Source organism: Heptranchias perlo, chromosome 13, assembly GCF_035084215.1.
Source record: "Heptranchias perlo isolate sHepPer1 chromosome 13, sHepPer1.hap1, whole genome shotgun sequence".
NCBI classification, from domain to species: Eukaryota; Metazoa; Chordata; class Chondrichthyes; order Hexanchiformes; family Hexanchidae; genus Heptranchias; species Heptranchias perlo.
In genome coordinates, this window is record NC_090337.1 from 52,522,315 (window position 1) to 52,550,304 (window position 27,990).

At 42.1% G+C, this 27,990-nt stretch overlaps 1 protein-coding gene across 4 annotated transcripts in view; it reads right to left on the reverse strand.

The window, feature by feature from the left end:
* Window positions 1-5,413: 5,413 nt before the first annotated feature.
* The window catches only part of ppp2r3a (protein phosphatase 2, regulatory subunit B'', alpha), a 292,006-nt gene continuing 269,429 nt past the window's right edge, over window positions 5,414-27,990 (reverse strand). For all 4 annotated transcript variants that reach the window (XM_067995503.1, XM_067995504.1, XM_067995505.1 and 1 more), the window contains 7 exons: window positions 26,686-26,842; window positions 24,874-24,922; window positions 24,090-24,179; window positions 21,826-22,001; window positions 19,366-19,484; window positions 18,212-18,318; window positions 5,414-14,610 (listed from right to left, as the gene is read on the reverse strand). In XM_067995503.1, coding sequence (XP_067851604.1) covers window positions 14,514-14,610; window positions 18,212-18,318; window positions 19,366-19,484; window positions 21,826-22,001; window positions 24,090-24,179; window positions 24,874-24,922; window positions 26,686-26,842 — 795 coding nt within the window. In that variant the 3' untranslated portion in view covers window positions 5,414-14,513. The remainder of the gene's footprint in view (window positions 14,611-18,211; window positions 18,319-19,365; window positions 19,485-21,825; window positions 22,002-24,089; window positions 24,180-24,873; window positions 24,923-26,685; window positions 26,843-27,990) is intronic.

A 27,990-nucleotide genomic window follows, 5' to 3' on the forward strand; every position in this document is an offset into this window, starting at 1 on the left:
TACGAAAGAACATCTGTAAAATATTGTACAAATATTACTCTGTTCCTCAATTTTGTCACCGGCCACAATCCCAACTAATGTCTTGCTTAACTGGAAAGTTTCTGTAATGCCCAAATATGTTGCATCACACAGTCATGGGATATGGATATGTGCCTTCAATTTCCCATGCTAAGAGCCCCATTAATACTCCACTATCTGGAATTGCTTAATGGGCCATGGGAAGGAAGTAGCTGCTTTAGGGTTGTTAGTTCTAATAGAACCCTTTCACTCGCTGTATGGGTGATGGGATAGTTACGTCTCAGGAACTTTTTCTCAAGTGCCTTCTCTTTTTAGACAAAGACAAAGAAAGGGACCCCAGTGCTATTAATCCCATAGCTGGATAAGCTATGAATGGAACTCCAGAGGCACATGTGCAAGAAATCTGCTGACAACTACAGGTAAAGTGGGGGGCGGGGGGAGAATTCGGCACACCATAAGTGGCCCCCAGGTCTTATTTCAAATGCCACTGTGTTATTCTGCATTTTGCACAAGTGGAATACAATTCTGTTTAATATGATGATCTTCATTTCTTTGGCCCTTGGATCCAATCTAATCTAGTCCAGTTTACCTGTTGATGACAGTGAATTCTTTCATGATTACTGTTCATGGTTGCTAAATAATCTTAGGTGATCTTGAGCCTTATTTACAGAATGTTTTACATCCATGTTAAAGTGCCTCATAGCTTTTTTAAAATTCAGAGTAAAAACTAAACATTAAAGCTGGTTTAATACTTCTTTGGTAAACAGGTTTGAATCACAGGGTCTTGTCTCACTTAAATTGGCAAAAACTGGATTCATCTTGAACTTTGTCCTACATTTGGTACTGTAAACCACTTGTGCTGAGTTTATATAGGGACACTATGAGAAATCAGACTTGCCAGGGCTCACGCTATTGATAATCTCAACACACAAGAACATTGGCAGCACAAAATACCATTGGAATCCAATCCCGATCCAAATCTGCCCAGAGTGCCAAAAACTCTATGTGCTATGTTAAAAATAAACTTAAATAAGTTTCCATATGTAGACACTTGCAAATGTATATTTATAGTACATATACAGATATTTAAAATAAATGGGATAGCATGGTGGAGCCCCAAAACACTGACACAAGGGGCCCGATTTTACCAGGGGTGCGGATTCCCGGCGGGTAGGCCTGCGTGCACGTACCAAACGCGCCCGGTGAAATTAGTGGGTTGCCCGCGCGATCGCAGCAGGCAACACACTAATTGGATCCACTTACCTGCTCCTCCGGGTTCCGCGCTGCTGATCTGTGCGTCGGGGGGACTACGCATGCGCAGGAAGGTCTGTCAGCTGGAGGCGCTCTATGTAAAGGGGCAGTCCTCCACTGACAGATGCTGCCACAAATAGCAAAAGTTACAGCATGGAGCAGCCCAGGGGGAAGGCTGCTCCCAGTTTAATGATGCCTCACCCCAGGTATCATTAGATGGGGTGAGGAGGGGGGAGGACAGAGATCTTCCCCCCAGCGGCCGGGAGGAAGCGGCCTGCCTCTGCCACTAAGAAGGCCTGGCAGAGGGGGTCAGCTGCGCCACCAACATATCGCCCACCTGCATACAGTGGAGGTGGTGCACCAATGACCTCAGTAGGTCAGCCACAGTGAGAACATGTAGTCTTTTCCCTACACTCTGCCTGCCACATCACTGCCCCCACCCCACATCTCCTTCGGCATTGCCAACACTACTCTGTCACATCACCCCTCATACCCACTCAAACATCATCCTCATCTTACCTGCACCTACTCACCTCGCCAGTACTCACCCCGCCACTACCACGCAACCCAATCCTCATACAATGTCATGGCTCTATCCCATACTCACCCTCTCGTGCATCTCTCTCACGGCCAGCCTCACTCAACCTGCCACCACCTGTGCTGCAGCCACAGGGCATGCATCACATATGTGCAGTAGGCAGCGTAAGGCAAACGTGCCGTGAGCATGAAGGGGATGCATGAGGGTGTTTGAGGGTCTGTCATGGTTCGTACTTCTATTGAATTAAATAACAACTCACATCACACATTATATTGGCTCCACTAGTGCCATGTCTTCGTGAATCCTGTCTGCAATAATGCCCGCTCCTGGGTATCCCTATGAGGACCAACCACTGATGCCACCCAGTGTGTCACTGCAGAGTGGGTGTAGATGTATTTGCAGGGCTCATCTGCACAGACGACTGAGAGACACCGGGGATGTCCCCGGTTGCAGCCTGGAAGGCTATGGAGGTGCCCTCACGGGCACCGAAACACAGGGGGCGTCGGCCCAAAGCATCGACCAGGTCACGGCATGAACAGGAGCAACCTGCCACCACCTCTGCTGGAGCCACAGGGGTAGCACCACGTAGGGGTACCAGGAAACGAGAACCCAAAGTTCCGTGAGCACACAGGGATTGCACCAGGATGTTTGTCTATTTGTTATCTTTTTATTTCCAGTCTTTGAATGGCAACACGAAATAAAGTCACTTTTTCTCACCAATGCTGCCACCTCTTGTCCATAATTCTGCAGCTTGTGCAATATGTCCCTTCCGTGCGCCTCATCCTCACGACGACCACCCCGTCCCGCCCATTGGGCATAATACAGTGGGTGCAGGTGTACAGGCACCACTCTTCTGTGGAGGGAGCCTGTATGGACCCACATCTGCGCACGTTATGACATGTGAACGCCTCACACAGTGTGATGTTAGGAGAACCGTTGGCATATGAGTGCCTCCCTGGCCTGACGAGCACGCAGGTGAGCCGGTGTTCGGGCCATGGGTCGTTTCTCCTCCTCTCGCTCGTACTCCTCCTCCTCCTCCTCCTCATTGTCGTCCTCAATGTGGGTGGCGGGTGTGCATGGGGCCTCCTCCAGCGGCACCCCTCTCTGTAGTGCCATGTTGTGCAGGGCACAGCAGACAACTATAATTCGTCCCACTCGGAGTAGCGTGTATTAGAGCGCTCCCCCGGAACGATCAAGGCACCTGAAGCGGATCTTGAGCAGCCCTATGGCCTGCTCAATTGTAGACCTGGTAGCAATGTGGCTGTCATTATATCGACGATGCGGCTCGGTAATGGGGTTCCTCAGAGGTGTCATAAGCCACGTGTGCAGGGGATATCCCTTGTCGCCAAGGAGCCAGCCGTTGCCGGTGTTGGGTGCGTGGAAGAGGGGCGGGACGGTGTACTCCCTGAGGACGAAGGCATCGTGGCAGCTGCCAGGGTATCTGGCGCACACGTGTAGGAATCTCTGGCGGTGGTCACAAATGCGCTGGGCGTTCATGGAGTGATACCCTTTCCTGTTGATGAACATCCCTGGCTCATGTGGAGGTGCCCGTATTGCTATGTGCGTGCAATCGATTACACTCTGCACCCGTGGGAAGCCAGCCACATCATGGAATCCCACCGCCCTCTCCATCTGGCTGCGCTCATCCATGGCGAAGTTGATGTAGGTCGAGGCCCTGCGGAACAGCCCATCGGTGACCTGCCTTATGCACTTGTGTGCAGACGACTGAGAGACCCCGGTGATGTCCCCCGTGGCACCCTGGAAGGATCCGGAGGCGAAGAAGTTGAGGGCAGTGGTGACTTTGACGGTGACAGGTAAGAAGATGCTGCTTGGTCCATCCGGGAGCAGCTCGTCATTAAGGAGGCTGCGGATGTCGGCGACTACCTGGCGAGTGACTCTGAGCCTCCGTATGCACTGCTGCTCAGAGAGGTCCGTGAAGCTGAGCCTCGGTCTGTTGACCCTCTGCGGAGGGTAGTGCCTCCTGCGATGCAGCTCTCTCTGCGGTTGCCCTCCCTCCTGCTGTGCAGGTGGGTGTGCCGCAGCAATGTGTTGGGGGGCTCCACGTCGATGAGGCGGACGGCGTGGACTGCGAGGCTGCTGGGGCTGGTGATGCTGTTTGTCCTCCGAGGATGTCGAAGCGGCCCCCATCTGACAGGTGTTGGTCTGAGGGGTTGTGCACGGTAGGTAGGTGTTTCCTCGCACTGGGGCTGCGGTTCCACGTTGGGGTTTCCTCTGGCTTGGAGCGGGGGTGGTGGAGGGCAGGCGTTGCCCTATGTGACGGAGTGGCCTCCTGCGTGGGTGAGGGGTCTCCCCCCCCCTGTGGAGTGCACCTTGGCAGCTGCCACAGGCTGCTGGCTGCAACACGTCCGGTTGGAGTGAGACTGTTTCCCCCAGTATGTGAAACAGTCTGAGTTGAAGGTAAAATCCCACACTTCCTAATAGGACAGCTGAATCAGGTCATTTAATGACCTGAACAAGCAAAGTAAATACACTCAAGTGGCATCCCGCTGGCTTTAATTGCCTGCGGGATTCCCACCAGCGGGGCCTGCGCACACAGCCCCGCACGTCAGCGTGGAACCCGGAAGTGGCCGGGATCGCTGCGCATTCCGGTCCCGCACCTGGGGATTGCGATTATCGAGGCCCCCCCCCGCCGAGAACACACACGAAACCCGATGCTAAAATCGGGCCCAAGAAGTCAGAATGGATTTCTGCCTGCGATCGTTCACACTCTGAATTCCTGATCTCATTCTTGTTGCAATGGCTCAGTACTGAGTTGAGGCCAGGTGTTTCCTTATCGGAGAGAAAAATAAGAGCCAGTCTCTACTGTCAGGGCTGCTTTAGTACAAACCTTGGAAACCAGCTTCAGAGTGTGATTGGAGAAAAAAACACCTCCTCATTTTCTTACTAAGGATGGTGGTGCATGGGATGCAGAGATTGAAGAAAGTGCAAGGTGAGAAAATACTTTAACAAGATAGATTCTTATCCTGGATTGAAATAAAAAAAAGCCACACTGGTATCGATGGAATTGACACAATTATTACATCAACAAGCTTCAGTATACCACGAGGTTCAAAATGACCTGATTTGAATTCCCTTTGGATTCAGACACACCGTAAAACAACTTAGAGTTAGGTTGCACCATAATATGATCCAGCAAGCTTATTGACCTGGGGAATGTGGTTAAAACTGATGCAAGTAAACTGAACCTAAGAAATGATTTTTGGAGTCTAGAAACACCTCTTCCATGGATGAAGTTAGGATAATTACATTACAGTTAATAACAAAACTCAGGAGCTACTCAAGGGTTCGGTGGGTAAATGCACTGTCCAGTGTTATACTCAGCCATACAGACCAGATCCCAGATTTGATTTAGCTGATCTTGTCTAGGGCACTGGTGGGATTGCTACAATTGGAATCAGTGCTTCAGGCCAGGGAAGGGGAAATCGGCCAAGGTTCCTAGTCTCATCACTACTCAGTGACTTCTGTTGTAAAGTGTTTGTGTGAAGGTAGGAGTTAGCTTGCCTGTGATGCCTCTGGCAGTTGAATGCCAAAACCTGGGAGATGAGGTGGGAAAATTAGAAAAAAAACAGTACACGTTCAAAGAAAAACTTGTAACCTCTTTAAAAATCTTTATTTAATTTCAAAATTCCAAAGAAAATTCAGCGAATGTAAAGCCATGCTAACACAAGCAACCAGCATATTTCACACCACTTGATTATTTTCAGCAACCAAATAAGCACATCATAACAACAAACACAGCTTTCATTTAGAACATTTCTATTTTAGCATTAACAGTTACAATACTTTTTAAAAAAAAACTTTGAGCAGTTTTCGAGTTGCTATACAGTAGCTCACACTTTTCATAGATATCCCAGATGTGTTTGCATAGAGCTAGAATTAATGTGGGGATAAAAATGGTAGTTCTTCATCTGAAGTCTTCAGTCATTTGGTACAGATTGTGTCATATCTGAATAACAAGTGTGTTTTTAACAATAAAAAACAGAAGACCTATTACTATAAATAACCCACACTGGAAAAAGTGTTACTCGACTACGCTGGAGCTTTTCATATTTAATATATAAATCTGTCCAGTTTATCATCAAGAATAAAATGAATATTGATCTCGATCTCAAACTCTTAAGTCACTTTCCTTTGCTTTTTTTTTAAAAAAGGAAAACCCTATAAGAAGGTAGTGTTTAAATTTACAGATATTCTAATGCTGAGGTTTCTATATTGGCAAATCACAAAGAATGGACAAAACAAATTTCACACTTTTTGGCTGACAATTTTTTACATTACTTACAGAGATAACCAAGTTCCTCTACACAAATGTGTACATTAATAATCTAGATCATTAAAGTTATAAATAAGGCACAGTTTCAAAAAATATTTAGTGTTGAACAAGAAAGTAAATGGCAGTCGCAGAAATGTTGTGCCATTTTTGTACATTTGACAGAGCTTCACAGACTGTATGAGAAAAAATAATAGATTGTAGGCTTTCAAATTAGTTTGAACCATATCTCTCAAACTGCAGTGTGTTGAAAGGGCAGAATTGGCTGGCAGTGGGACCATGGTATTTTTTTTAGACCCACCAAGTTGGGCGATTTTGTCAGCCCGGGTGTCTCTCATGCCACTGCTGCTTTCTTCAGAAACACTCTAACGTTGGAACGTCCCACTTAAAATGAGACAGTTGAGAGGTACGGTCTGAACTGACTAATGATGCAAATCAGTGGGAGCAAACAAGAAACAAAGAGCTAGATGCTAAAGGGGGAAATTTCTATTCAGTGCAAAGTGGTACCTTTTTTTAAAAGTGACTGAATATGAATCTCAGTTAATAAATTTCATATTTGGCTATGTGGCTTTCCTCCTATTTCAAAATATGAACATCCTGGTTATGGTCTGAAAAAACATGAATTTTGTGAAATTATAAGATACATTGTCTGAAGTTACAAACAAAGTTGGTCTTCCTCTTGGAATTTTCATTGTACATTGGAAGTAAAATAAGGATCTGGGAAAAGCTCCTGTGACAAATAGAGGAGTTGTAGGATGTAATCTTATTCCAGCTAACTGTTTATAGTTTGGATTCATTGAACTCAGTACAGCCCCACATCACTACCAGTGTTAATGTAATCAAAACTCCTAAATGCCTCTACTTTAGAAACTATTATCCAAGCCCTAATTTAGCAAGCTGCCAGTTCAAGGTGTTACATAATTGGTAATGAAAAAGGAAATAAGTTGTGTTAGGTGTTGTAAATCTCCTTTTGCTGCTTTGGTGAAATATTGTGATTGCTGCTCCTGGCCTCTTTAAATTGGGGAGGGATAAAATTAAACCCCCAGGACAAGTGGGTTCAGGAAGGCACAATTTATTGCTATGCAGAGTTCAAATGACATATCTTCAGGGGAAACAGTTTTGCTTAACTGAGGCCAGAAAAAAAAGCATGTTTAAATAATTTGGTAATTATGCTATAGCCATTCTTTTCAAGATCCTAGTCCAAAGGTAAAATATTCATTCCCTATCCATAAAGGATATTGGGTCAAATAACTAGCAAACTTTCAATGTGCTAGTGTAGGTTCATATCCTGCATGGGCTGCTGGTTACTCCACCTGACTGGGGATGAGAGAAAAAAAAATCTATTTTGTTAATTTTAATTAAGCACACATAAAACAGCACTAATTTTCATTGTTACTTATCCATGGAAAAATATCTGCACATTCCATCTGTGATATCATGTGCTAAATTCTCAGTCACAATGTTGACAATTTTAAAAGACACCTCCTGAATAACATGATTATCACACTCATATTTGAGGATTTTTCACAACTTTATAAAGGTTATATTACACATTTTATTTATTTTAAGACCATTTGATTTGGGATCTAATTGAAAGTTTTCACACTGCTTGCTGACAGTTTTTAATAAGTGACATTGGAACAAAGGTGAAACACCATCTGATGGCATCCAAGGAGGTCGACCACCACTCACTGTACACAGACCAGTGCTTAAACTTTTGTGTTTCTATATTCTGGGTAATAGAACAAAACAAATCATCCCTTTTGTGCAAGATACTGAATTGTTTCTCTCATTTTGCTATGCAATGCTTCTCAATCTACAACTTCATGCAATATAATACTGGATCTGGTGACTTTTGAACAAAAAAGTTATTTCTAGGTTCCTTCAAATAATCATTTTTTAGTATAATTTTACTGGTTCATTCATCTTGAGTGTTTGGTAGGCCATGGTGCAATGTCTAGTCATGAAAGGCAAATGTAATAATGGCGAACAACTCAGTACTGCCTACATGGAGGAGAGATTTACTTTATTTGATAGGGATAGCAAAATCGTAAATGTGTTTGATTTTGCTACACCTAATACTGAGGAAGTATTTTTTCATTGTTACCAAAGTGCAGTAGTTGTCTCAACATTGCCAAGCCAATAGTATACCACAATTTTATAATAACAGCATTTTTTGCACCAATGCCTCCAATCTTATATATACAGTGGCTATATTATTTCCTGATAATCTCTTTAAAAAAGTAATTTTGATGAGATTTTGTGCTTATGGACAAAAGGCATCCCAATGCTGGAAAACGGCAGACTTTTCCACTTCTGGTACTCTAGGCAAAATACACAGTAGTTTCTTCTACTTTGTCCCAACAATATGCCTTGACCACCAACCTTGGAACAGAAACATGAATTCTTCCATTTCCCAGACATCTTTATGACCAGGATTGCCAATTTGTGGAGAGTTTGTGCTGTAGATTACAACCCATTAAAAAATGCCCAAGATTATTTGAAATAGGACCTATACAGCTGGTATTTAGAGGAGGTTTTCATCCTATCAGTCTTGGTTCAATTTGAACCCAAGTCTTAGAGGTGAATGTGCAGTATACTAACCCAGTGCATCACTCCATCTCTCTGGTAATTAAGTACTTTTATCTCAATAAACCCGCTGTGATTATGTCACAATCATTTATTCTTCAGTCTAGGTATCATCATCCATCAACTATATGGAGTGCACTGGTCATTGGCTTCTCCACTGCAAGCTGCTCTCAGCCAAAATAAAAAGCTGAATAAAAACACCTATTATGTTTACAGTACATATTCTAAAAGAAACAGACTCCCTGATTTTAAAGTTGTAATCACATTTTAGGATTCAGATAACATATAAACCACACAAGCTTTGCTTTGGATGCTTTTGATTCCAAATGATTCCTCCTGACCAGATTACTGTATTGTAATCACTCCCAAAAATCCATTATTCTTTATTTAAAAATCAGAGGCCCTGAAATTACCCAGTATGAGTGCTTAATGCAGTTGTCTGAAACTCCTCTCTCTGCTGTTTTAGCAGAGGCATTAACCTACTTATTAAAAAAATTCTAAGATAGTGGAGTGAGGAAGTTCATTCCACAGCATTAAGCTTTCGCATACTGGTATCCCACAGGATCATTTCAGGACCAGAGTCAAATTCTACCACCATCTTGGAGTCTTCAAATGCAATTGTGGGTTTCACAAGTTGGAATTTCTTGGCTTGCAAGTCAATATTGTTTAAGAAAAGTAGAATTTGGAACATACCATGTTCACAGTTCGTACTGCAAGTGTGAGACAAGGAGTAGAGGTTTACGTGCAGTAAGTTAGTCCTGTCCATGTATTTGGAAATAAACACAAAAACCTGGGGTACTACAACAAAAATAAAGGGTTTTTCAGCCCATCAAGCCCATTCCTACCATAGACCATAAATGATCTACATTATTAATCCCATTTAATCTCTACGTAAATACTCCATAATCTCCAAAGGCCAACAAGCAAACCCAGAATAATCATCTATCCTGGATCCAGTATTCAACCCTGGCCTCAGCTTCAGATGCAGTGAACCACCATATCATGTGCAGTACTTGATATAAATCAGAGCTTTCAACCTCTGAGAATATATTTGCATGTGGCTCCCAAGCTCAAGGGGAGAGCAGGTGTGAGGCACCAATGGATGTCATTGAATCAGCAAGAATTAAAGTGCCAGTGATTTTATATTTTTCAAAGCATTTGTTAAAAAATAACCCAAATCTCTGCACTTTGGACCGCATGGTACAATGTTACTCAAGGGCTTATTTTTCAGTGAACCACTGCTTGCTATGTTCCTCTTCCCCTTCATGATCAGGTTATTTTGACATATTGCCAAATTTGGTTTGATAGGGGATCTGTTCTGCAACTGAGATTATCAGGGTTTTTCTTCTTTGTACAATTACTGTACCTAGAAATACATTTTACCAAACTGTAACATACAAGAAAAAATGAACATAGCATTTTTTAACAAAAGAAATTGAGTTTTTTTTGAATTCCAAAACATTCCAATGCACAGTACATGAGATATACACATATATAAAATTACACCCCACCCCATATATTGATACCTGATTGGAATTACTGGAATTGGAATAATTTCTGGAAGTTGAGCAGAATATCTGTGGGCTTCAACTAAAATATGTGTGTATAATCCCACTGTAACCTTTGTGCAACAGTCTATCATATTGCTCTCAACAATTCTGAATTGCAGTAATAATGCTACAAATATTGCTATTTACTACAGCCTGAAAGTAATCCACAAAACGTTAATGTTGGCATCATACTTTGGCAGCTAGTTAGGCTTTTACATCATAGTCTGAACAGAAATTCCCATTTATTGCCAATACTTGGAAGAAAAGTCTTGCTAGCTGAAACATTAAGTTGGGCCACACAAACAGCAAAGACTTACTGGATTAAATTCTATTTGTAGCCCCCCCCCCCTCCCTTCAATCTCCCAGTCCTACCTGGGTAATAGATATAGAAAAAACATTTAAATAAAAAACTATGTATACAGAACAAATATTTACATCTAACTGGAAAGGGGCCTTTTACTTCTGCAACCTGGGTTAAAATCCAACCCAACAGGTGGCATGAATTAACCTCAAAGGGGTTCCTCAGGGAGATTTCAGGTGGGCTGAATTCCTGAAATAGCCTGTGTGGAAAACCCTGATGATGTGCTCGCCTGTCAGCTGCAACAGAAACTAAATCTGCTGCGGCACAAACTTTTTTTTGTTATCTGGCAGATGCAGCAATCACATCCTCCTATTTATACACAAACTGAAGGGTCTCACAGGAGACATAAGCCAGCCCCTCTAACTAAAATGTGTGTGGACATTCTTGCTTCAGCACAAAGCAAACAGAATCTCATATCACAAAATGCCCTTTTCTTTATACAACATGCACAAATTTTGGCAACATATAGTATAAAAGCAGACTGTGTGGGAAGTGGAGATGACATATTGTGCAATACAAGAGTTGCTCTTTTGAGATTGGGTTTTAGTACTTGATCCATGGATGCAAAGTGAGATATATGTTCCACTACAGAACTGTGCAATACTTCATTTCAATTGATGGATACACAGGCAAAAAATAATTAGATCTTGTAGCCTGTGGTTACATTGGCATCAAGTCTACTGGCAGGCCTGGATAAAACAAATTTCAGGGCAAAGAAAAGCTCTTGATTCCACCTTTGATGCACTGTTGTAGTTTTCATATAACTTCTGGAGAAAACATGGATGCTAATCATATAAGATTGTGTGTGTGGGGGGAGGGGAAAGAGAGTTATTCCTGATGTTAACTTCTTTTGTTCTCCTATTCAGGCAGGACCTTTTGATAAAAAAGTACATTGTATCGTGGATAATTCTAAAAATGTTGTATTAGTCGTCATCTCAAAATACTATATTAGTCGCCATGTTTGTAATGCAATCTCTCTGGGGTTTACATATTTTGTGATGAGGGAAGGGTTTTTTTTTAAAAAGAGGCAGCAAAATAAATATTATGCGGTAGATTTTCAACTTGCCGCCTAAGCATAAAATTGGCGCTGCGGATCGGCCGCCCGTTATAGAAACTGCCCAATTTTCATTTCCAATTAAATCATTGGAAATCTACCTATAAGTTACAATTAGCATAACTGTTATGCTTTGAATGATCCCCTGTGGGTACAGAACTTTTCACATATTCAGAACAGACATAACATCTAGACAGCAACAATATGAGAGCACTGTAGTCACAATAGAAAATAGTCCTGAATGATATTCATGTTCAGGCAGAGGGAAGGTAAAATGGAGAGGTTTCTGCTGGGTTAATCAAGGATAAGTATGAATAGTACTCAAAGCTGAAAGATAAGGAAGTCTTTAGTTAAAAAATAATAGATGGGTGGGGAAGAAACATTAGGTACTCCAATCACAAATAGGAAGTTAATGGGTTGAATTACAGGTCAACTGCTTAATAGCATCAAATTTGAAACAAAAAACAGAAAATGCTGGAAATATACAGTTGAAATATACCCAGAATGTTAACCTGTCTTTTCCCTTTACAGATACTTCCAGCATTTTCAGTTCTTTTATTGACAGCATCAAGAAGCAGGTAAAGCAATTCAGGTATCTAGTGTAGATATTGATGGTGGGAGGTAGATAGGGAGAACAAGAGGCAAGTAGAAATTTATATTTAAAAATTTACAAATTGGACATAGCATCAAGATAGTTCTATTATTTCATACTGATTGATGTATTTTTTAAAAATGTAGACCTCCTAACTGTAGGTGTCTCTTCATTCCACTATAGTTTTGATACACGGCAGGAAAAAATTAATATCTAACAATTAATTAATATCTAATATAGCACCATAGCCTTCAATCAGTGTTTATTTCCTTGCTTCTATACTGTGAAAACACCACTTAAAAATCAAAACATCTTTCTCCATTTAGTACTGTGATCTCAAGTTGCTTCTTTCTTCATTGTCATTTATTGAAACAGAGATGCCCTATGCTGGAGTATGTCATGGGCTTTAGGTAAAATGTGATCTCCAGTGTGCGGTACCAAAAAAAATTCCGTTAAAGTTGAGAAATTCTGAGACTGCAGGGAGCTGTGAGCACTTTGAACTGGATCTTCAGTGAAAGAGTGGATCCCCAAAGTAGCCGCAATTGGGAGTGCATCAAAAGTGCAGACTCAACGGCTCAATATGAGGTGGATATTTCAAGTGGAAAAATGCCAAAGTTCAGAAGTAGCAACCTCATGAGTGAAACAGAGAACTAACTAGACATTACACAACATTTCTAAATGAGCCTGTAAAGAAGGTTATGATAGCTTAGTTGATGTTATCAAAATGTAGAGGTCGGAATAAAGGTGAATTGCATTGATTGAAAGATTACTATACGATTCCCTGTATTAAATATTTAATATTAGTAACCTGATAAAAAATAAATTAGTGGCATCAATTGACTCAAGGCTACAATATTAACTATTTAATATTGGTATCCTCGAAATTGCTTTGTTTACAAATTTCCTTTAACATTCAGAAACGGAAGGCAATTTTATGTTTTCATGCTGGTGCTAAATTAAATTTCTGCATTCTATGGCCGGGAATTTAAAAAAAAAAATTTTTATACAATTTGAGGACTTTGGTCTCTGAAGGGGTAAGAGTCCTGTTAAATAACCAAACAGTTTTTTGTAAGGGTGGGTGAAGGGTAGATTTCAAATAATTTTTAAGACCAATTGCATGAAGGTAATAATTACAGACTTTACTGATGACTGAAGCTGATTGTTGGTGCCACGGAATGCTGGAAATATGACATCCATTACTTTTTTGCATTTTGCGCCTCCAGCATGAAATTATGTATTTGGCACTGACCTGGGCCACTGTTGCTTTTAATATATTGCCGGGAAATCAAATGTAATTACATGGTTGGCAAAAGGGAACTTCTCAAAATAGAAAATATTATTTAATTTGCATCCAAACCACATGAAAGCAGTATTGAATGCAGGCACCCACGAGGGTCCAAGATGCAGGCTCAGAAAGGTCTCTTGGGGTGCTTGTGATCAGAGTTGAACTGGGCCGGTGCAAGCCATTTTATGGCTTACAGGAAAGATGCATTTTCCAATTTCTGGATACTCCCATAAACTAGAAAATACAGTATATGTACGGAAAATGGAAATAAGCTATCTCCTTTAGGCCTTTCATGTCACAGCTCACGCCGGTCTGATTTGGATGGGATTTAGTACATTCCGTCCTGGAGCTGTGGAGCAAGTGTCTTGGGGATGTTTTACTATGTTAAAGGCGCTATATAAATGCAAATTGTTGCTGTTGTTGGCTCTTCTAGGCAACCAGCACCTCATTTTACCCAGCTGTGCCTTTAACTCAGGTTTCCTCATCCCATTCGGCTACGCCTGTCTGTGGATAGTGAAATCAAATAAAAAAAACAACGGGAATAACGTGTGAGTACTGACAGGAGGAAAGGAACTTTACCAAGCCTTGATAAGGCACTGAGTAAAGGGTGGTTTATACTGGAAAGAAAATGACCCAGAATTGTGAACAAGAAAAAGAGAGGAAAGAAAAACAAGCAATAACTAAACAGGGACAAACGCAGCAATGGGCAGCTAGTAGAAATCCATATACATAACACTGCATTTTAAGACATATTGCACAAACAGACAGTATTTTCTGATTTCGAATAAAGTCCATTGCACACAGTAAGCATGTACTTCTTTTGTTCTGATATAAAATCTAGCATAATCTCTTCAACAAAAAAAAACAAACAAAAAAGATATAAACAATTTCCTTTCTCTACATGTCTGACCGGGCAGTGGTCAGTCCTTAAAGTTGGTGTCTACTGGTCACCCTGACTGTCCAGCAGCTGAGCTAGCTTTGAATTTATGTCGGAAGGTCAGAAATGACAAGCTTGTCCATCTTGTTGCTGAGTTCTGGGGCAGTGGATAGTTCGTCTGATTCGTAGTCTTCCTCAAATGAGCTGCAAGGAAGAAGCAAAAGATTGTACCAGAATCCAACTAAATACTGCTGCTTTTTAATACTGTGATTGTTTTACCATTCATCGCAAAATCAATAAGGGCCGATTTTAACCCTGCCCGCCTGGCGGAAGCTGGGCGGTCAGGCAGTTAAAATGGCCACAGCAATTTACCCCCCACCTCCAATCCCACTGCCTTTCTGTGGGGTGCGATTTTAACCTGCTGTTTTCAGCAAGCGACTGGGACAACTGCCAGAAGTCAGCAGGGTCCTTCTTCAAATATGCAGCTTGGGCTCTGACGAAGTCAGTTTTAACCCGAGGTCTGTGCGGGGAAGCCAGCGTTGGCTTCGCTGCCATGCCAACCTGGTGGCAAGTGGATTCGGGGCCAGGAGGCGCAGAAAGGTAAACAATCTGGGCAGTGCTTCTCTGGGCCCCACAAGTAAACCTTGGGACTCCTCTGCCCCAGGCCTCCATTCCTCACCGCGATGCCCTACCAACTCCCACCTTAAGCACTTACTTGACTGCTGAGGACCGTTCCTTTAGGTCCCTGGTGGTGATCTCCTGCTGCCAGAAATCCTGCTCCGACCCATTGACCAGTAACTGCTTCCCGCCAGATCAGGCGGGAGACTGACTGGGCCCATACAGATAAGGCCTGGGAGTTAAAATCTCCTGGGGCCTCACATTGCAGAGGGCCAGATGGTGTCCTGCCCGCCTCGGCTCCTGCTTGCACGACTCCCACCGGGAGTTAAAATTGGAGCTATAATCTATTTTGCTTTTTTAAAAGAAAAATTCTCTTCCTTCCGGCAGGTGCTGAATCTTGTTGGGGTATAGATCCATGGGCATCAGCCATCATGCAGTACCTCACCCAAGCAGCCATTCTTCATGTGGGACCCTAGACAGTGAGTGTTGGCAGGGTATTCAGCCATAGGGGCATCGCAGCCAAGCAAGATCTTGTCCTCAACCGACATCCACACACACAAAGGTCACTGGCAAATGCAAAATCTTATTCAAATTTATATAAACATGATTGCAATGATCCACAAATCCAGCATTCATAACTCTTCGAATAGGCCTGTACGATATCTGAACCGCAATGTCAATTTATCTGTGTGCTGGGCTGAGGTTGTGGCTGCAACATATTGTTGGTGCTGAATAAAGGGAGCCATACACTGTAGCTTGCTGTGTTATACCTGACCTGGGAGTGCTTGATGCTGACACTGGGTGCCTAAAATGGGAAGCTTTTGCATTTCCCTGTGATAATTTTTTAAGGAGTTCTTGGTGAACTCAAACAAAATTCAGTTGTGCACTGACACATATTTATCATCCTACCTTCCCGAGGGAAAGCCACATTGATGGGCCGAATGGCCTCCCTCTGTACTGTAAGATTCTATGATTCTACAACCTTGCCTTCTCCAGTGCTCCACTCTATTTCTCTCCACTCCTCCTTATCATTTTTTTCTCTCTCCTATTCTACATGTGATGTCCAACAGGTTGTCTTACAATTTTTCATGTTCTCTCATCTGTTTGAGATATACAAAATTGCATTCGAGAGTTTATAAACGGCTCTAATTACAGTGCTGATTGTGGTAGACTTACAGATCTGCACCAAGAGGTAGTCTCTCCGGGCAGAACTGGATAGAAAATAATGGCCACTGTTGAAAATAATTCAAGGTGTTGTTGCTTTTTCTGATTGAGTAATAGAGTCAACTGAGGTAGGGACTCAGTTTTAGCAATGTCTCTATTTCAGCAACAGGTCGGAGCACTCTATGAACCTGCGTTAATACCTCTCTTCACAGCAGTAAATGCCATCTGTAAAGTCCTTATTATTAACATATGTCAATCTTTTTATTACTTCCTATCCCCAAACTGAAAATCAGTCCACGGGACTGTTATTAAAATGTTTTTGTTTTATACTGGCTTCCCTGGATTTGTCAATTATGACTGTTGGTGAGTAGCTACAAAACTTAAATTAACAGTAGGTGGCGCTATTTTTGTTAAATAAATATATACACTGGGCTAAGTTTCAGGTAAAAGAAACACTGTAGTTTAATTCCTCGTTACTGTTGACAGAGCTATGAAGAGGATGGGGACTGGGGCAGGGTAGGTCAATCTCCATTAAAGTGCTACCTTAAGCACCATCATGTTTACAAATGTTCAGGTAGTGCACAGGCCATGAGATTGGTTCTGATAATACCATTTTAGAGAACTTAATGGTGACATTATGTTATCAGTCTATTTTATCTGCTTGTGTGCACTATAATTCATGACCCCCCCACCCCAAGCCCAACTTGTTCTGAGCAGTTCCAAACAAGCATTTTTCATACAGGAGATCGTTGTCTTAACATGTGGGGCCATTTCTGGTTAATCCTTCCCAGCGGTCCACCTAAAATATAGTAGTTATGGTACAACTGCACGGTTGGAATATATGTGAAAGACCTGAATAATCACTGATGACAATAACCTCCACTTTGCTCTGTCAAGATTTTTCTCAATGGAATTTTTGTCAGTCTAATTTTCTCCCCTCCTCTCCTGGGCACAGCCAGCCTTCACTACTTTGTCCAAGTGGACAATCTCCATGTTTGATCCCCAACAGTAAGTGTCAGCAAACTATCTGACCGTGGCTAATCCTCTTCTCACCCAAAGTCCACACAAACTCACTTTCCAGCAAGAATCACTGGAGGGTAACCCTTGCTGTTCTTTCTCCTCCCAAGCCCAATGGTGCCAAGGCCAACTGTGGTGACCCTAATGCCACCTCAGCACAAATCAAGGATCAAACCTGTGATCTTCTTGACCTGTAGAGATCAGTTACAGAAGAGGCAGTTCACTGAGTCTTCAAGGAGTCAAAAATACATCTTTTTAACAGACTAGCTTTAGTGTCGCTATAGATTGTGTAGATAGTGAACGACATGTAGATCACAATGTCTGTCCTACCTTGAGTAATCTTGTGTGAACGCATTCCCTGGCCAATCAAAACAATCATTTATATATAGCATTGAAAAAAACAACTTAATTTCTCTTTTCTTCAGGTAATATTCCACTTAAGCGAAATGAGGAGTCCTCCGAACAAGTAGATATCCTATGAGGTCTTATTGATAATCAGGCTAATTTCTGTCCTCATTTAAACAAAACAACTGATACCACAATATTTTCCACTTAATGGACTAAACATCTGGGCCCTGAAAGATCTCTGGGGGTTCTACCGCTGGTACATTGTTGGAAGGTACTAAAGTTACCAAACATTCAGAAAAATCTAAAGTTTCCCTCAGCCATAAAATTGTTCCCACTGAACTGGTCAGCTGCATGTCCATAGTGACACTATTATTGGGAATTGGGAATTCATTCATTGGGAATTGACCAATCATAGAATCGTACAGCACAAAGACCATTTGGCCCAGTACTGATAAATCAACTATTAGTCTTTTTATCCTGGAACATGTTGTAATGAATTTAAAAAGGTGATCGTAGAGTGTTTTTCTGTCATTTAATCATTGTGGTCAGGAAATGTGTCCAATCGAAGACCCAGAGACAATGAACTGAGGCTCCGGAGGAATCCTTTTACCATGCGTGGTATAAATAGAATGACTAATGCCACTTTGCAGCCACCTACCCTTCCTGTAACTGCTCATTGGCTGATTCCTCAGCAACCAAAATTTCATATTCTTCGGCTGCGTACTTGTCCCAGTCGGAAGGCTCCGGACCATCACTGTCAACATCCTACAAGGCGCAAAACACCACAGTCAGCAACTCAAGAAAATGCAGTGACTTCATTCTGTGATTTTGTTTTTACATTTAAAAAGGAAGGTTGACTCCTTATCCAAACTTACAAGGCCCAAAATTCACACAAGTCCAGTAGCCCTAAGTTACTAAAATATTAATCCCGCTCAAAATTTTAAATAACTTTATTTTGGAAACTTTCAGTTAGAAAAAGAAACGTGTACACTTTAATTAGCAAGATAAAGACATCAATGAACACTAGGCTCTTAGTGGTATAAACTCGCCTGAGGCAGGTACTGCAAAACGGACGCATTGGAACTGAATATGGGGCCAGGCATACAGGGCGGTCTATGCGATGCCGCCCATTTTGCGTTACCGCCCGAGGTGAGTTTATATCCCTAACAGTTTGAATGTGTTACATTCGTGTATTTAGTGGAGCAGTTTTTTTTCCTCCCTTTGAGATCACTCCATTGGCTGCATTAGAAAAACCTTCCTCAGCAGAAACAGCATCAGATTCAATCGCATAAAATAGTCACTCAAATTGTTGAACAGTTTTTGAAGGACAAAATTAATCCATTGTGTAAACAGAGTATGTTATAGGAGGTTCTATATAATATTGGGTTATATTCTACTGTTGTGGTTACTCTTGTATCCTCTATTTTTACCTTTCAATTTCTTTACTTTCCTAGCTTATGCCAGGGTACGGTTCTAAGGGTGGCAGGTGCCCTTTGGTGCTTGTGTAAATGGCCATTTTTCATGGGTGAGCCTAGATATTGACTGCCAACAGGTTGTGATAGAGCACATCTCCACACACACCTGTACCGTAATAGTGTCACTTCCCTTCTCCAGATGAAGATATTATAATATTCTGATATTATAAGACATTCCACCTTGCAATTTATTCAGAAACTGACACATGAGGTTAGCAGATTCGGGTCAGAGGTAGACCTGGCCCTCAAACCCATTACCTCTGTCTTGACCTTAAAATAAATGCTTCTGCTCCTGTGCTGTTAAATGACACTACTTGTCTGCCTCCTCTACAATTACCTTCTGCACAGCAAATGGATCCCTCTGCTCATGGTCCAGGTACTTCTCTAAGTTGAAGCAGGTGTCATAAAAAATATGAGCCATTCTGCACCTCTTTAGATCTCGCATGGTTATTTTACCTGGAATGAAGAACAGTAGTAAAAATAAGTGACAAGGACTAAAACTACAAATATCATTTCACAGGCAAAGCACTCTCTGTCACTGTCCCATCTTGGTGCCATGTTTTTTAATCTGCTGTACATAAAGTTGCCAACAAATCAGGTTGGCTGAAAATATGAATTTTCTGTGTTTGTATTGGGGTGGGGTGGTGGGAGGATTCAACAGAAGAATGTCCTTTTCCATAAGTAAGCACAGACAGAAAATGTCAGTAGGCTATTGCACTAAGACAGCAAACACAGCTGAGCCTGATCTTATCCTCATCCAATGTTCACATATGTACCTCCACAGCAGCTGGTCTTTGGATAGTGGTCAGGAGCAGGAATCACTTTGATTTTTTGCTCCCTAGCTCAGAATTGCTGAAACGAAATGCAATGCCCAAACTACCACCCCAGCTGAATCGACTAACAGCAGATAGCAGTGGTTAATCCCAAGGCCCTCCTGGTCTTTATGGCTTAATCCCACATCAGGCAGTCCATTTATCAACTGACCATTGGGAGTGCTCAACAGTTGAGTGAATCACTAAGGCAAATCACATGTGTGCTTTTCAGAACATAATTAGCAGCTCCTCTCATTAGTCTGTTTTGCGCTAACAAACACGTTTATGCCCCTGGTACATCGGTAACGACTCAGCATATGTTGGGGTGATGCCATTCTCTTTGGCTTTTAAACATTTCAGGCCATGGTGATGTTTGAGGGGCACCATCATTCTGGTAAAATGCCATTTTACCGAGTGTTTATAAATGGAGTTGTGCAAATTGGGATCGATGATTCATTTAATGTGTCTGCTGAAAAAAACAAATTCCTCCTGATTGTCATACCACCAGTTGGTATGGTAGTGTAATGGTTATGGTACCGGAATAGCAACCCCAGAGTTCAAATCCCACCATGGTAATTTGTGAAACTGAATTCAATAAATCTGGTTTAAAAAAAAACTATGAAAGCTGTCGGAATCCAACTGGTTCACTGACCTTCAGGGAAAGGAGCCTGTGACCCAGCCTGGTGTATATGTGACTCCAGTCCACACTATGTGGTTGACTAGGGATGGACAATAAATGTCCTTGACAGCGTTGCCCAAATCCCGAGAACAAATAAAAAAAAGTTGTCTGCCTCCCCTCCATCTCTTTTGAAGGTGCTGACTATCCTCATCTTCCAGTACCTTATTGAAGCAGCCATTAAGTGTCCAAACAGTAAATGCGAACCCCGGGGGAGGCGGTGTGTCATAACTGAGCCCAATCCTGTTCTCACTAACTTTTAACTCAGGGATAGGGATAGAACTTAGAACTATCCTGGGGATCGAACCTGGATCGTTCTGGTCCAGTGGTGGCTGCATTCAGGGCAGCCCAATTTTACACAGGGGGTCTCAAACAGATGTTAGGCCCCTTATTTGCATATGCTAAGGGCCTAACGCCTGCTTCAGGCCTTAAACGCCTATTTTGTTGCCTATTACAATCTGGCGGGTGGCGCACATCCAGCTCGTAATGAGTGTGTGCTACCTACCCACCATATTGGAGGCTTAGGTGCCTGTTTAGCCCCCCAAAAATGGGCGCAACACCATCGAATTTCTAGGCCTGCGTTTACCAACTGAGCCATCGGGCAAACTTGGTAGAATAGTTTATAAAAAAATTAAATGAAAACTGCAAATGTTTGTAACTGCATGAGATATTGAATCTTCACAGCATAAGCTTTCCCAGTGATCAACAAACGGTTGCTTTGAGAGCAAGCTCACTATCCCAGAAGCTGAGTACGTTTGACAACTCCCTGAAAGGGAAATACAGCCTCCTTGAAGGTAAGAAGCAGAACACAGTACAATATTTATCTGCTGTAAGGCGTTTATATTCTGAGCTCCTTGGCCAATGAGCTAACCTTTTGACTGTTTAAGTCCTAAACAATATGAGCCCGAAAATTACCGTGAGTGATGTTATCTACAACCGCTTAACGCACTCATATCAAATTCCTCTTTCTGCTATTTTAACAGAAGCAGTAACCTGTTTATTTTAAAATAGCAGAGAGAGGGGAATACGATACAAAGATGCAAATTGTTCATAACCGTTTCCAGGCTACCGTTCTCATAAGGGATGATTCTGCGATCCAGCACTCCCAGTAGAGAATGGCATTGGCACAGAGCACGTCTTGGAAATTGTGTACGCACAGCCCGTGATTTTTGTCCATTAATTTTAATGAATAGAAAATAAAGGGTTGTGTGTTGGTGATTTCTTGAGATGCACTTCCTTAGAGTGCTGCTCCCTGTTGGAAGTGCTGGATTGTGGAATCACCCCATCATGTATTTCGACATTTATTTACCTTCACATTCTGGTTTCACTAAATCCAGCATCTGACAGAGGAGGTCATGGAATGGCAACGGCTCAATGCCCATTCCCTCCATCCGTTCACATTGTTCTTCATAGAAGTACTCCAGCTCATACATAGAGAGCACCCCATCCCCATCAATGTCCATGGCCCGAAACCAGTACTCCATGCTAAAAACAAATGGAAACAAATACTTATTACTTTAGAATTATTACCTGTGAAATACAAAACACAGGACAAATTACCCGCAGTTAGCAAAAAATAACCTTTCTCCTTAAAGGAATTCACAATCACACATCAGTCCTGAGCTCCAAACTTTGAGCAGGGGAGGGGGTTGCATAGATGACATTATGAGGTGGTTCAATCTTTAGTAAATCTTCATTTCCTTGGGCCACCACCACCTCCCTCTCCCCACCCCTGCCCCCCATCACACTCACTGAAAGTTATTTGCCTATTTTGTACTACTTAGTCTGTAGTGTTTTAGAGAAAGAATGACTAGATTTAAGGCTAAGATGCCCATGACCCCTGGGTGACACAGGATAACATGAAGCCATTATAAATCATCGATGTAGTTTCCTGGCCAACAAAGGGCACTCACAGTGCAATTCTCAATAACCTATCCTCACTTATTGCTTGATAGAATTCTTCAACGCAACCTGAGCCTTATTTTGAAAAGGCTGGGGGTCACATATGTTAAAGTCCTTGCGGATCAACTATTATGAGAAGACATTGCATTTTACCTGATATAACCTCATGTACAAAGCATTCCAAATGAATACCAGAACCTTAAATGATTTGTCTTTGCAAAACATGAACTTTGTTTTCCTTCAAAAAAGTTCCAGTTGCAGTCACTGTTTCTTACCTCTAATAACATGTACTAGTTGTACTGAAATCTTTACCGCATTGACGAAGAACAGGTTTACAATTTTGCTATACCTGCCACACAGATGAAATCTTCTCTCATACTTAATCAGGCACTGAAGGGGACAACTCAGTGCCCAAAATCATGGCCCCCACCCCCCGGCACTCCCGGAGTGTCGTAAGTGACATGCCAAGAACACCAGGAAAATATGCAAATGAGCTGACTGCAAGTTATTGGGCGGGGCCACCCATGGTGCAGTGCAGGGACCGCATTATCAGCCCCATAGCGACATGGTCCCATCTCAGTTGCCTCCTTTCAAAACTAAACAGCTCAGTTTCTCTAGAACGACCTCTTAATTCTTTGACACCAGGTATAATCTTTGTGGCTCTTCTCTGCACTGCCTTCATGGACTGAATATTTCTCTTATGTCTTGGTGATAGTACACAAGGTGCATTCTGACTAGGGAACTGTACAGTTTTGGCATGACATCTTCCGATATACTAAACTGACCTACCAGTAAAATTTAGCACTTTATTTACTGCTGCTCCAGTGATTTAACATGTTAAGTACCAAATCTGTTATACCCCCAGATCCCTCAGTCAGGGCAACTTGGGATGGGCAATAAATACTGGCCTTGCCACTCAGTCAGGGCAATTAGGGATACGAACATACAAAATTGAATGGCAGGAAAAGACCTGCTGGTCCATGAAGCCTGCCCCACACCATGATGGCCAGACCATCATGACTAAACACTTCTTCCCTCCCCCTCACCCACGCAGCCATGTAATCTCCTGGGAGAGGAAAAAAAAGAGAACAAATCCAGGGCCAATAAGGGGAAAAATACTCTGGAAAATTCCTCGCCGACTCCCTCAGACGATCAAAACCAGTCCAAGATGGGCAATAAATGCTGGCCTTGCCAGATATGCCCACATCCCGAGAATGAATAAAATAAAAAGAAAGGTAGTCTTCCATTTTGCTGCTGATATTCGATTCCAATACATTGGTCTTTGATTCATGTTGGCACAAGGTGGTGGTTCACAGGTTTGCATGCGAGGTTGTCTCCATGAGTACCTGATTTTGACGCAGTATCAGGGGGAGATGCTGAACAGAGCCGTGGGCACTTCCTCACTCTAAGGGAAGACTGTCAGAGGAGTCAAGCAGTGCAGCATTACAACTGTATCCGGGTACAAGCAGCTTACTTGCCCTCACACCCGGTATATGGTGAAGGCAGATATACAAGGAGAAGGGAGGTAGATTTTATAGAAATGCAGCTGTCCGGTGCTGACTAGGGCCTTCAGATGATGCTGCAGAGGAGGAGGTAACGGTCACTGAATCCAGCTATAAAATGACACGGGGGGTTTGGAACTACCATTCACAACCTCATCAGAAAAATTACCTGGTGGGATTCTTCTTATCTTCTTCAGAAAGCAGAAACCAAACAAAATCAGCATAGCTCATCCGACCTTCTTTCTGCACACAGTTACCCCTGAAAATGGAGGTGTCATATTTACCAGTTCAGAGTAGAAAATAATTGCCAAGTTCTCTTTCAAAACACAAATGTAAAATACTCTTAACAAAAATACTAAACTCTCCAGTGCACGCAAAGTCGTTTGAAAGTCACGGTCCATGACTGGCCAGCAGACCCTCCCCAATGGTTGGGACAGGAAAGCCAGATTACTGCCCTGTGTGGGCGGACTGACTGCCAGACAAGTTGGTGGTCTTTCCATGTGTCACCAACATTTATATTTGTTATCAGAGCACTGATGAAGACCACTTTAGGTGGGAGGCAGCAGCACGATTTAATTTCCTTTGACAGTGATACTGCTGAGGTCGGGGCCACCGGCAGCACTATAAAGTAAAACAGGCACAAGCCCCTTCACAATATTACAAGCGCTGAGCTTCTATTTCTCTTTTTAAAAGTCCTCACACAAATAGGGTGAAACCGCGCTGTGCAATGTTAGTGTATAAATGTTAAATGTATTTGTATGAAAATTCTTCGTCCATTACTTTAAATGGGTTAATGCCTCTGTTAAAATAGAGAGAGGAGTTTCATACAAGGTGTTAATCATTTGTGCGCTAATATACCACAGTGCAGCTTCACCCCCGAAATGTTTCCACTTCTATATCAATAATATGGAAAACATCATTCAGTTAGATAAAAATGGAAATGTTTTACTTACCTCGTTACTGCTCCAGAGAATATCCTATCAATAATTCTATTAGATATAGCTGTGGAGAAAGAAATAAAGACAAGTTGCAACATCTCTTATTTTGAAGATGACTGCAGGTGGTGATGGGTATGACATTCTGAGGCCCTGAACACTGGCTGAGGGGTTGAGAAAACATTTCATCACCACAGCCTCTGCCAACACACCAATCAGTAGCTAGCTGGTGTTGGAAGTCTGAGGGGGAAGGCTACTGAAATGTCACATCTAGATTACAAATCTTGTGCATATGCAAGAAAAGGACCCTGCCGGCTTTGGGCAGGAGTCCTTGCCACCTGCTCAGCATAGCAGGTTAAAATTGGGAACGAATAATTTCCGGCGGCTGCAGGGTTATTTTAACTGCCCACCCACCCGTTGATGTGATGTAAGCGCATCCATGATATTGATCATGTGACCTGATAGGAGGTAATATTATCAACCAGGTTTGTCTTATTTTCAGTGAAACACTGCTCACTCCTTTTTCTGTATCAAATATATAATTTTGCAGCATAAAACCATTGTTGGAATGATTAAACAGGGAGTATCTGATAAATGGAGATGGAGAAGAATGACAGGAAGTCACTGCACAATCTGTCAGGTCTCATCAGGTGTCACCTGATAACATAGAAGACAGAAGAGAAGGTAAGAGAATTTAGGCCAACACCCACAATATTCGGACAAAGGTTTCGCAGACGGCTTTGATCAAAGCCAAAATGAAGTGAGTTCAAAATGTCAGCCTTGATGCTGCATCATTAAGATTAAATGTGAGGATTTGTGCGAGACAGCCTGTGCAGTCAAAATCAATTACAGTCGAAACTGTTACCACAGATTCCTGATTTATTGATTAACTGCTATTTGTTAAAATTAAAATCTATTAAAACTGGGAAAGAGCAAATATGTTGTTTAAATTGCTCTGTGTAGAAATATTAAAATGTATACTGGTGATGCACAGTTTAACTGTTTTTACATAAAAAAGAAACACATCACTAATGTGTTTGCTCTTGATATTCTGTTTTTATTTTTCTTTGTACATTTGGCAATTTTAGCCTCACATTCATTGCAGTTGTACATTATTTGCCTTTGTATTCTGTGTTGCAAATGTCTTCCCAGGACAATTTTTTTTTCCGGATGCACTAAAGATTCAGAGTGATGGTGGAGGCAAATCCCTCTGATTCTTCCATCTTACATATTCAGGCACATGCTAAGTAAACACTTCTACCCATGCAACAAGCTCCAGCACTGCCTGGGATGTTCCCAATCCTGTGACATAGCCTAAGAGTTAATAACATGCCGGCTTCACATGACTGACGCTGGATTTGGGCGGGAATCAGGCCTGGTGTATTTAAATGAGGCCCAGGAGTTAAAATGGCCCCCAAACCCACGCCCCGAGTTAAAATCGGAGCTAATATCTCAAATTGTAGAGAGTGAAACCAACCTCAGGTAATAAACTAAAAACTGAAGCTGTCCAATAATCCAATTATTGACTAAAAGATGCTAGTTTGGGGCAGGATCAGGCTCGGCCGTGATATCTCTCATGGTTGAAGCCATGCTGACATCCACTGTCTCAGCCCAGACACAGAGAATGACCTTTTGAGTGAGGTTCCGACGGGCTGGTGCTGTGAGTGTGACCATACACTCAACGTGACTCATTGCCTCCAGGACAGAAGCAGAGAAAAGGTGAGTCAAACAAATGGAAGAAAATAGAGAATGCAACAATTACACTGATACAGGGAATTTAATATGTACAAAAGTTTGACACACAGGTAGGTCATTTGTAGAGTTACTCACCATGGTCATTGTGTCTGGCCAAGTCCTTCTGGTCAACAAAGAGGTCATGGTCAGTGTCTAGTTCCCAGAACTTACAGTAAATAACATAGAAATGCTCGTACGAGAAGTAGTCTGTAATTTGGTTTATATCATCCTCTTCCTCCAGGAGGGCAAGAGTCTAAGAAAATCATGGAATGATGATTGACAAGTGTTAAAAAGTAACAAGAATAAGTAGTGTCAAACTGATTCTTCTCTTACTATTACATTAGGTTTTTTGGATTATGCACAGCTAGCAAACTTTTAGTTTGTTCAGTTAAAAATGGAAGTGATGACAACTGACAAGACCGATCTGTTCACTTTTGCTGGACAATTATTTCATAATTTTTTGTAATTTTTGGATCTCAAACTTTTGCTGATTGGTTACTTTTCCACTTCTTTCCCTCCAGCTTTTAAAGTTATTGACAGGTAAATTATGGGATATTACGCCGTGCACTACTTTTGTCAGTGTGGGATTCTGTCAGACTAAGGGTAACTCTGAAACTTCTAGAACCTGCTCAAATTTATATATCTCTCACACACTCACACTCAACACGCTGTTCCCCACCATGCTAGTCGTCAGGTGTTGCTAGGCATCTTGGTAGTTTTGTCCTCTATTGCACTACTGTTCAATCTGGGATGTCAGCTACTGGGCTGTTGGCAGACAACTTTCCTGAACCTTTTCTCATATAATGAACATATATATGAAAATGATTTCCTTCTTCTCTTGCCTCCCATTCTTTACAAGGCAGGCAGGCCACCTGCCTTCAGTGCTCTATCGCTGCCCGTTTTTAATGACGGGCCTCCTGATCAAGAAGAACTGAGGCCAAAGTGGACAACATTTTACTACAGCGGAACTCTCTTCAGATCTATTTCAATTTGTTGGAAAAACTGACCTTAAGTGAACCATAATCTGGTATAATGGGCTGGATTTTGTTGAAAAAATAATGGGGCATGTGAATGACGCACGCCGTTATTAATGCGCATATCAGCTAGCAACTTGCAGCAAGGAAGAGACACCCCTTGAATTGCGAATTGCCACAAGTTGCTGGCCGATTTGTGCCGCTTCACTGTTAGCTTTGCGAAAACGGCATCTCGCGCTTAATCTCCCTGTGATTTTCATGAAGTTGCTGCATTTGCACATTAACTGCCCACTGAACCAGCCACAAAAAGTTAAGTCTAGTAATTAATAGTGTAAGTACCCTTTTAACTGCGTGATAATTGTTAATGACTGCCAATCAACCTCTCTCCCAGAAAGTAAACAATTATAAGTGTGGAATCTCATTCTTT